This window comes from Podarcis tiliguerta (assembly GCF_965153285.1).
Source record: "Podarcis tiliguerta genome assembly, chromosome: 2".
NCBI classification, from domain to species: Eukaryota; Metazoa; Chordata; class Lepidosauria; order Squamata; family Lacertidae; genus Podarcis; species Podarcis tiliguerta.
Genome location: NC_139535.1, coordinates 98,746,177 through 98,761,795, shown reverse-complemented (window position 1 = coordinate 98,761,795; position 15,619 = coordinate 98,746,177). Strand labels below are relative to the sequence as shown.

General features: G+C 45.8%; 1 protein-coding gene across 3 annotated transcripts in view; it reads right to left on the bottom strand.

Moving 5' to 3' along the window:
- The window catches only part of RGS9 (regulator of G protein signaling 9), a 67,780-nt gene that overhangs the window by 40,191 nt on the left and 11,970 nt on the right, over positions 1 to 15,619 (bottom strand). For all 3 annotated transcript variants that reach the window (XM_083427512.1, XM_083427511.1, XM_083427513.1), the window contains exons 3-8: positions 11,754 to 11,804; positions 10,822 to 10,928; positions 6,332 to 6,383; positions 3,425 to 3,483; positions 2,488 to 2,564; positions 613 to 694 (exon numbers count right to left, since the gene is read on the bottom strand). In XM_083427512.1, the coding sequence (XP_083283638.1) occupies positions 613 to 694; positions 2,488 to 2,564; positions 3,425 to 3,483; positions 6,332 to 6,383; positions 10,822 to 10,928; positions 11,754 to 11,804 (428 nt within the window). The remainder of the gene's footprint in view (positions 1 to 612; positions 695 to 2,487; positions 2,565 to 3,424; positions 3,484 to 6,331; positions 6,384 to 10,821; positions 10,929 to 11,753; positions 11,805 to 15,619) is intronic.

Here is a 15,619-nt window from a genome sequence, read left to right as displayed (position 1 = left end):
AATGTAACCTGCGTCTGCGCATGCGCGGGTTGCAATTCATCTCTTCCACGCATGCGCGTGACATCATTTTAACCGTCTGCGCATGCGAGAGCTGCGAAACCCAGAAGTAACGCGTTCTGTTACTTCCGGGTCGACGCGGAGCGCAACCTGAAAGCGCTCAGCTTGAAGCATATTTAACCCAAGGTATGACTGTATTACTAATACAGTTTTGTTGTCCACCTTTTGCTCCAAGATCCCAGGTGGGTTGCAACAGTTAAAACACAATATTAAAACTGTTCCAAACAACTCACAATTACAGAAATAAGGTGTGTCATAAAATATAAGGGTGTTCATGCTGTGAACCTCTTTCATATGCTCCGTTTCCATGTACGTTGAAATAAAACCATACAGCAGAAAGAAACCACAGCTTCCCATGACCTTCATTCTAAGGAAACGTTAAGCCAAAGCCCCCTAGACCTCTTAGAACTCACCGATTCGGGTGTGCAAAACTATAGCGCAGGGAGTTGGACCACATAACCCTTCAAACTCTACAATAATATGATCCTATTATTATTACTCTAATGAGAATCACAGAACCACATTGTTTACTAGATAAGTCTTTTCTTCACTTACAGCTGTTCGGTGCACTAGCCAATAGGCTTTCTCCTGACAGTCCAGAGCATATCGATCTTCCTTCTTTCGTTCTTTTCCTGTCCTGCAAATTCAGGAGGGAAGTGTCATTTCAACAAATCAAAGCAGAATAGGCCCACTTCCCTGTCACAGGACTACCTGCACATCCCTGGCAAGTAGCATAACATGGACCAGGAATTTGGTGTATAACGAAATTATTTCTTAATTCTCATGTTCCAGAATGGCCCACTGCCTACGATTTTATTGTGAGTATTTTCCTTTTTGGATACAGGCACTGTTCCTCCCATCCTTCCTCTCCTGTCTACATGACTATACCCTTTAGCGACTGAACCAAAAGTCAGAGTAGAATTCCCCCCCCCTAAAATCACCATCAGTGTTGTTTATACAGACACTACTTTTCCATGGTGAACCGCGTACAAAGTGGGCTACTTAAATAGAATAAAATAACTATCCACAGAATGATAGGAGGGAACAGAAAGTTCCCTGGCCCAAGGGCTCCACACATCTACCAGACTGCTCAAATCGCAACCAGCATTTTAGAATTCTTGGTGAGGCACCTGAGGACTGGAGTTGGGGAAAAGGAAGACCTAGGTCACTATTGATGTCAATACAAGGAAAGGTGCTAGAACAGATAGTTAAACAGTCTGTCAGTGAGCACTTAGAAAAGGATGCTTTGTTTACTAGGATGCAGCAGGGGTTTCTCAAAAAGAAGTCATGCCAGACGAATTCCTTTCTCTCTCTCTCTGATAGACTTGGTGGATCAGGGGAATGCTGTGGACACAGTGTATCTTGATTTCAGAAAGGCTTTTGACAAAGTCCCCCATGATATTCTTGTGGAGAAGCTGGTAAAATGTGGCCTGGATGAGGTGACTGTTAGGTGGATTTGTAGCTGGTTAATCAACCAGCCCCAAAGAATTGCTCACTAATGGTTATTCATCATCCTGGAAATAAGTGACAAGTGGGGTGTCACAACATTCTGTTCTTGGCCCATTACTGTTCAACATTTTTATATATTGGGTGAAGGAATTAAGGGGATGGCTCATCAAATTTGCAAATGACACCAAACTGGGGAGGAGTTAATACCACAGATGTTGTGCAAGCAGACAATGGACGAACTGCAGTGAAGAGCCTGCAGACCTTGTTGGTAAAGGGAAAGTTACAATGGTTACTACCAAATTTGATGTGAGGACAAGACACATTCCCTAAGTGTGAGCACAATCATCCTTTCAAGTTATCTCACAGGAAAGGCCATTTAACCAGCAACCACAGAGGTCACAGCAACTCTGCTTTTGTAGACTCACTTAAGACATTTTGCTAAGGTTTCCTGGCTTAGTACATGGTCAAAGATATTGATGGACATCACCAAACACCGACAGCTTGAGCCAGATCCAACCACCCAATTCCACTAGCTGAAACCAGCACAATGAGCCCGCCAGTGCAAAAGAGCAGCTACTGCCAACAGCTCTAAAAAAAATAAAAACCTGCTACTGAGAATCAGTAGAAGAGTTCTCTGAAAATGGATTTCCAAGTCAGGCACCCTCATTATCAGAGAAAAATGAAACTGCATTGACAGAAAGCAGTATTTACACCTTTCAAGCAGGCAGCACAAACTGGCACCAGTGTGGTTATTTGTAAGCAGAACTGCAAGCTCATTTGGTAACAGACAGGTGCAAAAGCAAAGGCAGAGTTTCACAGATGTAGCAGGAGTCCGTGTCAATTTTTTAAAGCTGTTTTAGAGAGAATAGGAATGTGTTATAATTCCTCGGCTACTGAGAACTTGAAAATTGCTTACTGCTCACTGCATCACTCAAAACAAAGGTGAAAAGAGGGGGGGGGAAACAGTGTTAAGCATCTCACCTATACTGTTCCTGGGCCTGCATAACAACGAAGTCCCATTTGTGGTTGATTTTTTTGTGCAGCGTGTTATAATTTTCCTGGAAAAACAGCAGCAGTGAGACAGCAAGGAAAGACACAGACTTCTGTTTCGCTCGCAGTGCGAAGGATGTGATAAAGTGCTACAGCACACGGCCACACGTACGAAACACAGAACAAGTAAGATTGATGAGATTTCTCAGTAAGATTTATTAGCTTAGCCCACTGCTGTTGTAGCAATTTGGTGTATATTTAAGCTGACAAATTTGTTTAACAGATGTGGTTTAATAGGTGAGGGGGGAAACCAAAATCTGAAAGTAGAGAAGTGGGGGCAGAAACACTTCAGAAACACCACAGTTGTGAATCTATGATGCTGGAACTACATGCTATCCAAAAGCTCAGGGCTGCTGCTAATCTTGGTAGTCCATGGCTGAATTACAGGAACACAAGAAGTTGCCTTCTGCTAAGTCAGATCATCAGCCTAGGTAGCCCAGTATTTTCTGCAGTTAACCTGCAGTGGCGCCCTGCCAGACCGATGTCAGAGACTGTGATCTTCTGCATGCAGAGCACATGTTCCACTACTGAGCTTTAATGCTCCACCGCCATGGATGTGCTTTACCAGAGGCGCAGGTTGCCCCCAAGATTGGGGGAGCCAACACATGTTGTCACATACAACACTGGGCAGTCTGGTGCAACCTTCCACTAGTCAGCATGGATTCCTGCAGCACCTGGAGACACTGCACAGGCCAATGTGACCTCACACCAGGCTGCGCCGATCCCTGTGGCATCTCTCGACATCATGCATACTGGTGCAGCCTTCTATGACGTCCCACTGGGGCCCCTCAACCTTAGGTTAACCGAAAAGCTTGCACAAAAGATGCTTAGCCAAAAGCTTGCACAATATGCCATAATACTTTCTTACCTTTTCATATTCTTCTAAAACTCCTTTCCTTTTGATATTTTTCTTGGCTAGGTAGATGGCTGGGGATGAAAAACAACAACATACACATGTAATTAATGAGAAGGCCCAGTGAAAGAAAAGTAAAATTACATCTTTTCCAAATAAAGATTTTGTCCCGGGTGAATCCACATGGCGCAAGATCCACATAAGCTTGTGTCTCCAGCCAATGCTGTTTTTCACAAAAGGTGATTCCTACAGGAGTAGTGAAAGGAATCTGCATTAAGGGGGACAACTCTGGTGCAGCGGGAAGCTTAGGGCAAATGTGGGGGGGCGGATATTCTAAGTGGTGTTAGTAAGCTTCACTGTGATTGTAACTTTTTTCTTAATGTGTATAGGACTAATGTGTATAGGACTAAGATCAGAACAGCTGTATGTTGTTCTGAATGGCTTTGAATTCAAGAAACAAATGACCACACTTCCTACAGAAGCCCATTCAGCAGAGAGTGCTCCTATTTTCCTGGCATGCACATCTAGAATTTACTGTAAGCAGCCATCTTTCCCATGCTTCGTTTTATCGGGAAGTCTTATTGAAGCTCTTTGAACTAAATATCTAGCTATGGAAATTATTTCTCCTAACTAGGCAGTGTGTCCATAAAAGCGAGCAATTTAAGCAGCGTATAATTAACACAGGTAGAGGGTAATGAATGCAGCACAATTGCAGGTTTGGCTAATACCAACATGATTGGAAAAGGAACGGCAGTTTCATTGCAACACAAAATTGGTGCCGTGCATGAGAAAATGTTCTGAGGGTGTGTGTGTCGGTTTGTTCAATTTGTGTGGTGTTTTTATTGCTCCGCTTTTATTTTCCCGCTCTGAATTCTAACCTTGTGCTCTGGTTAAAGCCAGTTTGCTAATTTCTGGTGTCTCAGCTACATATTCATGCGGCAGTGAGGTGCAGAGGAAGGCAAGTTAAGGAGCCAAAGTAACACATTTCTAATAACACATTCCACAAACCAAATTAAGCCGAAGAAGTTTAGTCCAATCCTGTAGCACGTTTATGCAAAAGTAAGGGCCGCATCCAATCAAGCTATATGCAAAATGGACCAACTGAAAAGAACAGACCTCAGTTAGAAATGCCCATACATTTCAATGGGTCTACTCTGAGTAAACTAATAGCTAAACCAGGGGTCAGCAATCTTTTTCAGCCGTGGGCGGGTCCACCATCCCTCAGACCATGTGGGGGGCTGGACTATATTTTGAAAAAAGAAGAACGAATTCCTGTGCCCCACAAATAACCCAGAGATGCATTTTAAATAAAAGCGTGCATTCTACTCATGTAAAAACACCAGGCAGGCCCCACAAATAACCCAGAGATGCATTTTAAATAAAAGGACACACCCTACTCATGTAAAAACACACTGATTCCTAGACCGTCTGTGGGCCGGATTGAGAAGGTGATTGGGCCACATCCGGCCCCCGGGCCTTAGGTTGCCTACCCCTGAGCTAAACCAAAGTTCAGTTGACTTAGTCCCACGTAAGGGTGTATCAGACTGTGGAATATTTCTTTAATAAAACATAATCTTATTCTTTATTTAAGGCTTAAAGTGGGGAACAAAATTCAACATACATTCTCTAAAAAGTGTAAGAAACAGATGGCCCAATTTGCATATGCAATCAATGCATCTTGGCTTTCTGTGTGTGGATTGCCTTAACATGTCATTTCAATCCTTCTTTTCGGTGGTTTCAGCACTGCCAGAATTGTGCGAGGTACTGCTTCACATTGCAACTTGCCACATGGAACAGCGTCTATGAGGCTATAGTTTCAGGAACCTGCTACCACACCATTGACCAGGCCTAAGGCAATTAAAGATGTTCAGAATTATCAAGGGACACAGCTTTTACCTGTACTGTTACACTCCAGACTACAGGTGGGAGGTTGTAAATTCAAATGCTCTGCTATGTTAAAAACTCCCCACCTGTGGATAGCTAGCATGTCAGGGAAAAGGGATTCTGACCTAGCTTTCTCCTTGGTGCCAGTTTTCAATATGAATGGATTGCCTTCATATGAAGAGGTGCTTAAACATGTGAACATCCCATGCATACCTTGAAGTACTACAGTCCTAGGAAGGGTCCAACGCATTATATACAGTGGTACCTCGGGTTACAGACGCTTCAGGTTACAGATTCCGCTAACCCAGAAATAGTACCTCGGGTTAAGAACTTTGCTTCAGGATGAGAACAGAAATCGTGCGGCAGCAGCGGGAGGCCCCATTAGCTAAAGTGGTCCCTCAGGTTAAGAACAGTTTCAGGTTAAGAACGGACCTCCAGAACGAATTAAGTTCTTAACCCGAGGTACCACAGTATCTGAATGTTTTCTAAATCATTTTTTAAAAATGATAGTTGAAATGAGAGTGTAAGTGGGTACCCTCCTCTTCAAAGTGAAGTACCTCGGTTTTCGAACGTAATCTGTTCCGGAAGACCGTTCAGGTTCTGAAACGTTCGAAAACCAAGGACTCAACAGCCGACAGCTAGGCCTCAGGATCTTGCACTCAGCGGAAACCACGTGGCATGTTCGACTTCCGAGGCTTGTTCAAAAACCAAAGCATTTATTTCCAGGTTTACGACGTACGTAAACCGAATATTCGTCAACAGAGATGTTAGGAAACCAAGGTACCACTGGACCTTTCCCAGAACTGATTAGTTTCTACAAAAATCATCTGTGGAGTTCATACAAACACTTACTCCATCTTTTCCTCCAAGTGCACATGATTTACACAGAGCTGTCAACTTTTCCCTTTTCTTGCGAGGAACCCTATTCAGAATAAGGGAATTTCCCTTTTAAAAAAGGGAAAAGTTGACAGCTATGGATCTACACCTTTAAGATTTCACTAAAAGGGCAGAGAGTACCTCCCCGATCTTATGGCTTACCATAGTCTGTGTCATCTGCTGCCCACTGCTGGGTCGGCCAAAAATACGGTGTCTGTAAGAAAGAACACAAAAACTAAGACCCAGGTTATCAATTGATTCTTTAACTAAATTCTTCTAAATCATTCTACCAGCTGGCAGCCCTGCATATTTTTCATGTTTTTGTAAATGTATGTTCTCAGCTATTTTATATCCATTCTGAATGAGGCCTGGAAAACAAAAGAATCAAATCAAATAAAAAAGGCAGGGAGAGGCAAGCCCCCAATCTTTGGGGCTGGGGGCTATTGTTTTGTTTCTGTTCTTGCTTTTTATATGTATTTTGTGTTTTTATGCTCTGAGCCACCCTGATATCTGCAAATGAAGGGTGGTTATACAAATATTAACAACAACACTTAGAATAGTAACTTTCACTGGATGTTGCAGCTGCAGCTCTCTCCCCATGTGAACACTACTGTGAGGTTTTAAATGATTGTTCATAGCCCCTTCCCACTTTCTGGTCCAAATAGGTAAGGTCCACCCAAACTAGGGATGTAAGAAGGCATTGGTTTCCGTTCCGACCCATATTTGTCACGTGCAGCGCTGCTTCCATTCCACTGCAGTACAGCCATGTTATTCGGTCACATTGTCTGCTATAGCAAAACTTTACACAATTACCGTAATCATGTAATTATCATGTTATTCCACACCATTCCTTTCAATGCAAAGGAAACACAATGCAACTGGAGAGAGTTATCCACTGGAGACTAACAGCTGCAGACTGAAAATAACAACAACAGTGAATGCAAATCAAATTCGCCGAATTGACGTCTGTCCAGGAAATGAGATGGGTAAGTGAACATCAACAATTTCCATTCCTCCTTCCACCAGAGTTTCCCAACATCTCTACACCCTTCCTGTGTATGTATGTGAGAGAGACGGGGGGGGGGGGGTGGAATGGGAGGATGCTGTGTCACTACTTTGCCATTGCTTCCTCTTCGCCTGGATTGTTGCCAACTTGCCAGGCCACGGGTCTCTGACAGATTCTGTTAGGGGGTTAAAAATGAGAGTTTTTGTGTACTGTTGCTGACAAATTCAGTGAGGAGAAGTACAGATGGGGTGGAGTGGGGGAACAATAAAGAGAAGCAGAGGAAAACGGGAACTGGAGGAAGGAAAAGGGAGCAACTGAGGACCCAGTAAGATGGGGAAAGAGGAAGTAACCAAGATAGGGCTAGAGACCGAGCATCAGACATACGGGTGCGGGTCCCAAATCAGTGGCGTAGCGTGGGTTGTCAGCACCCGGGGCAAGGCAAGTAATCTGCACCCCCTAACCCGTGGATTTGCGCCCCCAACCCATGGATTTGCGCCCCCTAACCCTAACCCCCAGATGTTGCGCCCGGTGCGGCCAGCCCCCCCTGCACCCCCCACGCTACGCCACTGTCCCAAATATACACTTGTCCTGGGCCTAGGAGGCCAAAGCCAGCCAGGGGGTCCTGCAAGGAACCAGGTGCTTTTTTGTTTGCGTTTATAACTTTATTCTAAAACGACTCCTACCCAGGGCCTCAGACAAGCTCTGCTTGGGCTTGGTGAGCACTATGGTGCGAAGGGAGAGAGGGGAAAAGAGGGGGAAAGGGGTGGACAAACAGACATGTTGGATGAGTAACAGAAATGAGAGGCATGTGGCAATGCAAGAGTGCTATGGGGAAATATTTATTTAGGAGACCACTGTAAACAAATGAAAACACTGGAGGATTCTAATAACACTTGTAATGTAACAAAGACTATGGACAATATGGAGAGATATAAAATATGGATGATGAAATATTATGCAGTTGAAAATGTTGACAATAGGACCCAGGGAGGGGATGGTGGTGGGTCTGGAGATTCAGAGAAATCTTTAAACCTGAACATATATTTGGTATTGTTATAACTTTGCACTTGTAAAATCAAATTAAAATTAAGGTAAAGGTAAAGGTACCCCTGCCCATACGGGCCAGTCGTGTCCGACCCTAGGGTTGTGCGCTCATCTCACTTAAGAGGCCGGGAGCCAGCGCTGTCCGAAGACACTTCCGGGTCACGTGGCCAGCGTGATGAAGCTGCTCTGGCGAGCCAGCAGCAGCGCAGCACACGGAAACGCCGTTTACCTTCCCGCTATAAAGTGGTACCTATTTATCTACTTGCACTTAAGGGTGCTTTCGAACTGCTAGGTGGGCAGGAGCTGGGACCAAACGACGGGAGCTCACCCTGCCACGGGGATTCGAACCGCCAACCATACGATCAGCAAGTCCTAGGCACTGAGGTTTTACCCACAGCGCCACCCGCGTCCCTAAATTAAAATTATTTCAAAGCAAAAACAAGAGTGCTTTTGGTGGTCAAATGAGAAAGAAGCAAGGATGGGTACAGAGGCAGAAGGCTGCAGGGTTAAAAGAGAAGGTGAGTGAGGCCTGCAGTGGTGCAGAAAGGGAGACCTAGAGGGAGAAAGGGAGATCAATAATAAATTCATTTAAAGGGGGACAGTGAAGCAAATTGCAATAAAAATGATGTCCTGTGGCTAACTTAGTGCTGGGGCCTTGCTGAGTTAACAAAAACTGCCCTCACAGTGCAGCACAGCCAGGAAAGGGACCCAACAAAGAAGAGAATAATTTTCCTTGTGTGTATTTTTAGGTTGCTGAACCCCTGAGGGGAGGAACCCGTCATACCTATACTTTGTAAAGTGACATGTACACAGACCACAGTATAAAAATAATGAACAGTAAAATTACAGCTGCAGCCCTTCCTCTACGGCGCCCCTACGCTGCGCACCTGCTAACATTAAAACAATCTAGTTAAAACATTTAAAAAAGCTAAATGTAGCACAATAAAGCCACTAAAAAGTCTTGCAAATAAGAGTATCTTTCGACGTTTCCTAAAGGCTGACAAAGAAGGACAGAGGAGAAAAATAAGGCAAAGTCACAGATTGAAAGGACTGTGAGAAGCTTCTCAGAGTTAAGAGTAAACACATAATAATAATAATAATAATAATAATAATAATAATAATAATAATAAATTTTATTTATATCCCGCCCTCCCCAGCCGAAGCCGGGCTCAGGGCGGCTAACAACAATTAAATAATCAAACAATCAAATAATCAGACATTCTAAAAACATTCCATTATAAAAATTAATTAAAGTCAAATTAATGGCAACCGTTAAGCAAAATTCTGTGCAGGTTGCCAGAGGAGGGAGTCAGGCTGGGCCCTGCAGGAATGAGTTGCTAAAGGCTTTAAAGAAGTCTTAAAGACTGTGGCCCACTTCACCCATCCTATTAAACCATCGTTAAAATAAAAGCATTGCTTAACATGAACAAGCAGCTTGCAGGTGGATGTTGCTTGAAAGGTCCCTGTTTGTGACCCCACGCTACATGCTACAGCACTAGGGAAGAATCAAGTAATACTCTGGCTTTTCATTAAATCCGAAGCCAGGCTTGTGGTTTCTCTTCAAATCAACCACAATCTGAAGCCAAGGTTTGTTCCTGGCTTACCGCTCGTGGTTTGGTGAAAACGAGTCCTGGTTCAGTAAAGATGCCAAACCAGACTATGACTCACAGGAGCCAACACCTATAGGCTGAGGTCCCTTTCCCTGCACCCAAATAAAATATGGGGGGGCGGGCACCCCTCAAAGTTGATGGGCGTTGCCATTCAAATGGTGGGGGCGTTTTGTAATTGATTATGTGGGGTGGGGCTTACCTGCCCCCCCCCATTTTATTCCTGTTGGCACCCCTGCTTTGGCTTATTTCCTCCTTAGAGTGGCACCAGTTGGAGCTGGGTAAGAGCTAAAGGGACCCCTGACCATTAGGTCCAGTCGTGGCCGACTCTGGGTTTGCGGCGCTCATTTCACTTTATTGGCCAGGGAGCCGGCGTACAGCTTCCGGGTCATGTGGCCAGCATGACTAAGCCACTTCTAGCGAACCAGAGCAGCGCATGGAAACACCGTTTACCTTCCTGCTGAAGTGGTACCTATTTACCTACTTGCACTGGCGTGCTTTCAAACTGCTAGGTTGGAAGGAGCAGGGACCAAGCAACGGGAGCTCACCCCATCGCAGAGATTTGAACCGCCGACCTTCTGATCAGCAAGTCCTAGGCTCTGTGGTTTAACCCACAGCGCCACCTGTGTCCCTTCGGGTAAGAGCAAAGCGCCCACTATTTCAGCAACAAGAATTAGCATGCTGCTCTTTCACATTTAACCACTGTTAATTTTATCCATGGTTTCGTGGAAGGGTGGTGAACCTCCTTGCTAGGATGGAGAGTCCATTTTTTGCATGGCCGGAGCACTGCTGACTGTAGAAATGTAAAGAGCTCCCTCTGCAGCTTGAGTCCCGGTTCCTCTGGGTTGCAGCCCCAGTGCAGTTGTCTATGAAGCAATGTGAACCTTGAGTTGAAAAAGGTTTTAACCTAATATGTGAATGAGGTTTATGTGAAAAGTCTAAAAGACCTTAGCAGACTTCCATTTCTTCTGCTTGTGGCTCACTGCTCTGCTCACCTGAAACCTGTAGAGGCTGCTGTCTGGTCTGAGATTCAGATTCTTCGAATCCTGAAGAGGATAGATGTATCCGTACCTGATAATCATACTTCCCAAACTGAGTGCCTCTAAAAAAGAAAGATATCAGCTGCCTTCACTGGCGCACACAGAGCACAGCCAAACATGCAGAAACAATCAGCTATTAAAAAGACAAGAATTTGAATACAGTGGTACCTTGGCTCTCAAACTTAATCCGTTCCAGAAGTCTGCTCCAAAACTAAAGCGTTCCAAAACCAAGGCCCACTTTCCCATAGAAAGTAATGCAAAATGGATTAATCCATTCTAGACTTTTAAAACAACCCCTAAAACAGCAATTTAACATGAATTTTACTATCTAACGAGACCATCGATCCATAAAATGAAAACAATAACCAATGTACTGTACTATTCAATAAATAAGACAGTATCGTAGATGATAAAAAAAAAAAATTTAAAAATTCTTCCCTGCGTTGATAATAGTCATTGTTTGGATTGGGGGGCTTTTATCCATTTCCGCAGTCACACAATCAAGCAAGCAATCAATCAGTAGCTGAACTGGGTTCCACACAGTCACAAAAACAAATTAACTGACAAAGCCTCAAAAACGAAAGCGCAAAATAAACAGCACAAACTAAAGCGCCAAACTTAATCCGTTCCGGAAATCAGTATGACTTCCAAAATGTCCGAAAACCAAGGCGCAGCTTCTGATTGGTGCAGGTGCCCTGGAAACAATAGCCAACAGCTGCATCAGACATTCGGCTTCCAAAAAACATTCGAAAACCAGAACATTTACTTCCAGCTTTTCACAGTTTGAGAACCAAGGTACCACCATACTGTACTGGGGGGCAAAGAAGAGCAAAAGGGCGGGGAGGAAGCTTGACTAAACGCCACCTGTGTTTCCTACCAAAACTCACCTTCGTCGGTAATCTGCAAGCGCTGCATAAGCCACTGTAGCATATCGGAACCTGGAAAGCAAGAGCAAGAGCAGACAGTGTAAATCATCAGAATAACAAAATTTCACATTCTGACCTCCACGACCTGCTTACAGGAACCACCTCTCATCTGGAAAGCCCCCGCCCCTCAGGAAAATACAGATCCAGACCTGCAACTCCCATCCTCAGCCCCTACAAGAGACTTGTCAGACTGGAAATGGGTAACAGTTTGGTTTTTTCTCAGATAGGTTTCAAACGTGGTTTGAAAAAGTGACAGTCACTTGTAGCCACGTGTACGTACGCTCGTCCCACTTTCACTTCTCTTTGTATTTCATATTTTATTGATTTGTTTCAGAAGGGCAAACATTTGTCCATAGCAAGGCAGTGTCATAGCAAAGCATAAAAAGAGGGCAGGCGGGCAGGAGATCCGGTGAAGGGTGCGAGAGGGCGGTCCCCCAGCCGCACCGTGGTTTAAGTTTTGCCGCAGCCTTGCCTCTCGCCAATGCTGATTGGACAGCGGCCGGATAGCGTTGGCCTCCGCCCCCAGCCAGATCACTGCGAGCCCGATGCCCACCCGCAACGCCGCCCGCTGAAAAGCGGACAACCTTGACACACAAGGGACAGTAAGGAAAGAAAGGAAAATCAAAATCAAAGCTTGGCCACCAATTTCCTACACCAGATGTTCCTATGATGACCAGCTGGCGCAGTTCTGGGGAAGGAGATACTCGATGGAACTTTGCATTCAGCAAAGCTGATGAAGTGACACGTGCTTCCTGTTTCCCCCATTGATGCAGCTGGAATGGCTACCTGCAAATGACAGGTGAGGGGAGAGGAGGCAGCTGCCCTGCCACAGCAGAGTTGATGGAGTGAGCAGTGGCGTAGCGTGGGTTGTCAGCACCCGGGGCAAGGCAAGTAATTTGCGCCCCCTACCCGGGGCAAGGCAAGTAATTTGCCGCACCCCCACCCGCTGCACTGTCCCTCGCCCAGATAGTCCCTCGCTTTCCTCACCGCACCGCACGCCTGGCACCCTCCCCTCCACAGTGGGCGGCGACCCGGCGGCCCAGATCGGATTCGCACAGCCAGCACTGCAGTGAGAGAGAGTGGGTGAGCCAGGTAGGGGCAGAGAGCTGCAAGTGCGAGCGCCCCCCCCCCCGATGTTGCGCCCCGTGCGGCCGGCCCCCCCTGCACCCCCCACGCTACGCCACTGGGAGTGAGCTGTGGTTCACAACTCTCCCAACAGGGACCAGGAGAATCTGGGAAACCATGTGCACAGTGTTCGAAACTCAGTGGCGTAGCGTGGGTTGTCAGCACCCGGGACAAGGCAGGTAATTTGCGCCCCCTAACCCGGGGCAAGGCAAGTAATTTGCGCGCGCCCCCCCACTGCACTGTCCCTCCCCCAGATAGTACCTCGCTCTCTCTCCGCACCGCACCGCACGCCTGGCACCCTCCCCTCCACAGTGGGCGGCGACCCGGCGGCTCGGATCGGATTCACACAGCCAGCACTGCAGTGAGAGAGAGTGAGTGAGCCAGGTAGGGGCAGAGAGCTGCGAGTGCGAGCGCACCCCCCCCCAGATGTTGCGCCCGGTGCGGCCGCCCCCCCCCCGCACCCCCCACGCTACGCCACTGTCGAAACTCCCATTGTCCCAGGCACATTTTGTGACAGGGGATTTCATTAATGCCATTAGTTTCTGGGCGCACTACTGCGCCTAAGATTTCAGATCAAAACTGCCACTGCTGGAAGAAAAGGAGGGCCTTTTTCTGCCTCCCCACTTCCAGCCACTCTCTGAAGAATGGAGAAGGGACCCTCATAAGAATATCAGAGGGGTGGGCAAGGGAAGCATGGCTTTGTTTTTTGCAGTCTTTAGATGAGGACTAGACCACGTGAAAAATGAACACAAGACTTTAGCTGCACTTCATTCAATTTCAGTTTTGTATTCTTGTTATAAAAAAGCATGCCCAAACACTCCATTGCAGCACCCATAACCTAGGTTTAAGGTTCCATTTAGCTCCTAGCTTTCATATTTCAGTTTTCTAACACAGTTTCTGAGTCACAGGTTGGTTGGTCATACCTTTTTTTAATGAAGCTCTGTTTTAAAAAAAAGCAGGATGAATAAATATTTGAGTTTACATCCCTTTCTTTGATGAGCATTCAAAATCCTTTGGGTCATTTTTAACAGACTTGAAAATGTGGAGAACTAAAATTAAGGTGTGGTGGGGGGAATGGAAAAACAGAGAATCTGAAGTTGAAAGTTAGCTATCTGGGAACAAAGCAGTTTCAGGGCAGTAAACTATTCTGGTTCATTTGGTTACAGACATCAGAGGTGGCATGGAAGTCTTAGCAATACAGCAACCAAGGCGAGAGGGGTGGGATGACAGGAGATGCTCTGTTCTTGTGATGTTGCACTTCCTGTTCAAATTCTAAAAGCCGTAGGATGAAATAACTGCCTTCTCATCCTCCCACCAACTCCTTCATAGCAAATGGGCTGACAGGAGTTTTAGACCAAAACATTTGGAGGGCACCAGGTTGGGGAAAATTGGTCTTTTTAAAAATTAAAATAAAAACACTTCAGGAGTTAATAAAGGTAAAGGTAAAGGTACCCCTGCCCATACGGGCCAGTCTTGCCAGACTCTAGGGTTGTGCGCTCATCTCACTCTAAAGGCCGAGAGCCAGCGCTGTCCGGAGACACTTCCGGGTCACATGGCCAGCGTGACAAGCTGCATCTGGAGAGCCAGCGCAGCACACGGAACGCCGTTTACCTTCCCGCTAGAAAGCGGTCCCTATTTATCTACTTGCACTTAAGAGTGCTTTCGAACTGCTAGGTTGGCAGGCACTGGGTCCGAGCGACGGGAGCGCACCCCCCTGCGGGGATTCGAACTGCCGACCATGCGATCAGCAAGTCCTAGGTCCTGAGGTTTTACCCACAGCGCCACCCGCGTCAGGAGTCAATACTATGACTCTAATGATGTAAATCCCTCTGCTTTCTAAAAGCTCATATTCCTGCCAGTTCTCAATGCATATGCTTTACTGCATACTTTTGTGAAAGAGGGAGAGTATTCAGGATTGCCACTGAAAGGCTAAATCATAATCCAACGTCAGGGGAAACGGAATTGTGTTCTCTCGAGAAGGTGACTCATTGGGAACCTTATTATTTCCTGCGCGAAAGAGAAAGGGCAAGCTAGCCAGGAACTGTGCAATTCAATTAGTGGTTTGTAAATTAAAACGGAACACAAAGAGAGATGTCAGGTTTCAGAGGCCAGAGCTTGTAACTTGGGGAGCAAAATAAAAGGAGGCATGGAACCGGTACAAAAGGACACATTACCATCTTCAACAGAGGTATGTTTGGTGAGCTGTAGGGGAATTGACTGGGTGGAGGAAAATGATAAATAAGCCACAGAGTGCTTTGTTTCAAAGGCATTAAAAATATACATACATAGATACAAACAGGGGAAAATATAATATCAACCAGTTGGAGTCGGGAGAAGAGTTTAATACATATCATGAATGAATCTGGCATTAAGCCACCCCTGTTTCTGCCACCTGTCTTTGTACTCTGCACTGTAGGACAGGTTAAAACTAGAAGTTTTAAATAGGGCAAGGCTTCAGGAATGCACTCCCTCCCTGAGCATGTCCTAATCTTCATCTCCAAATGCCTCCACAATGCAGATTAAAAATGTTAACCTTTCCTGACATTGTGCTGATCACTTGAGACTTTTGCCAAGCAGCCAGGAGCTCTTATCCCGACTATCTGCTTCCTGAAATAGATGAAATTAAAAGATTAGCCTGTAACGCAGACCTGTGCTAGGCAACCCAGCTTGCACCTGTTCTTTTCCCTTAAAGAGGCGGTGCT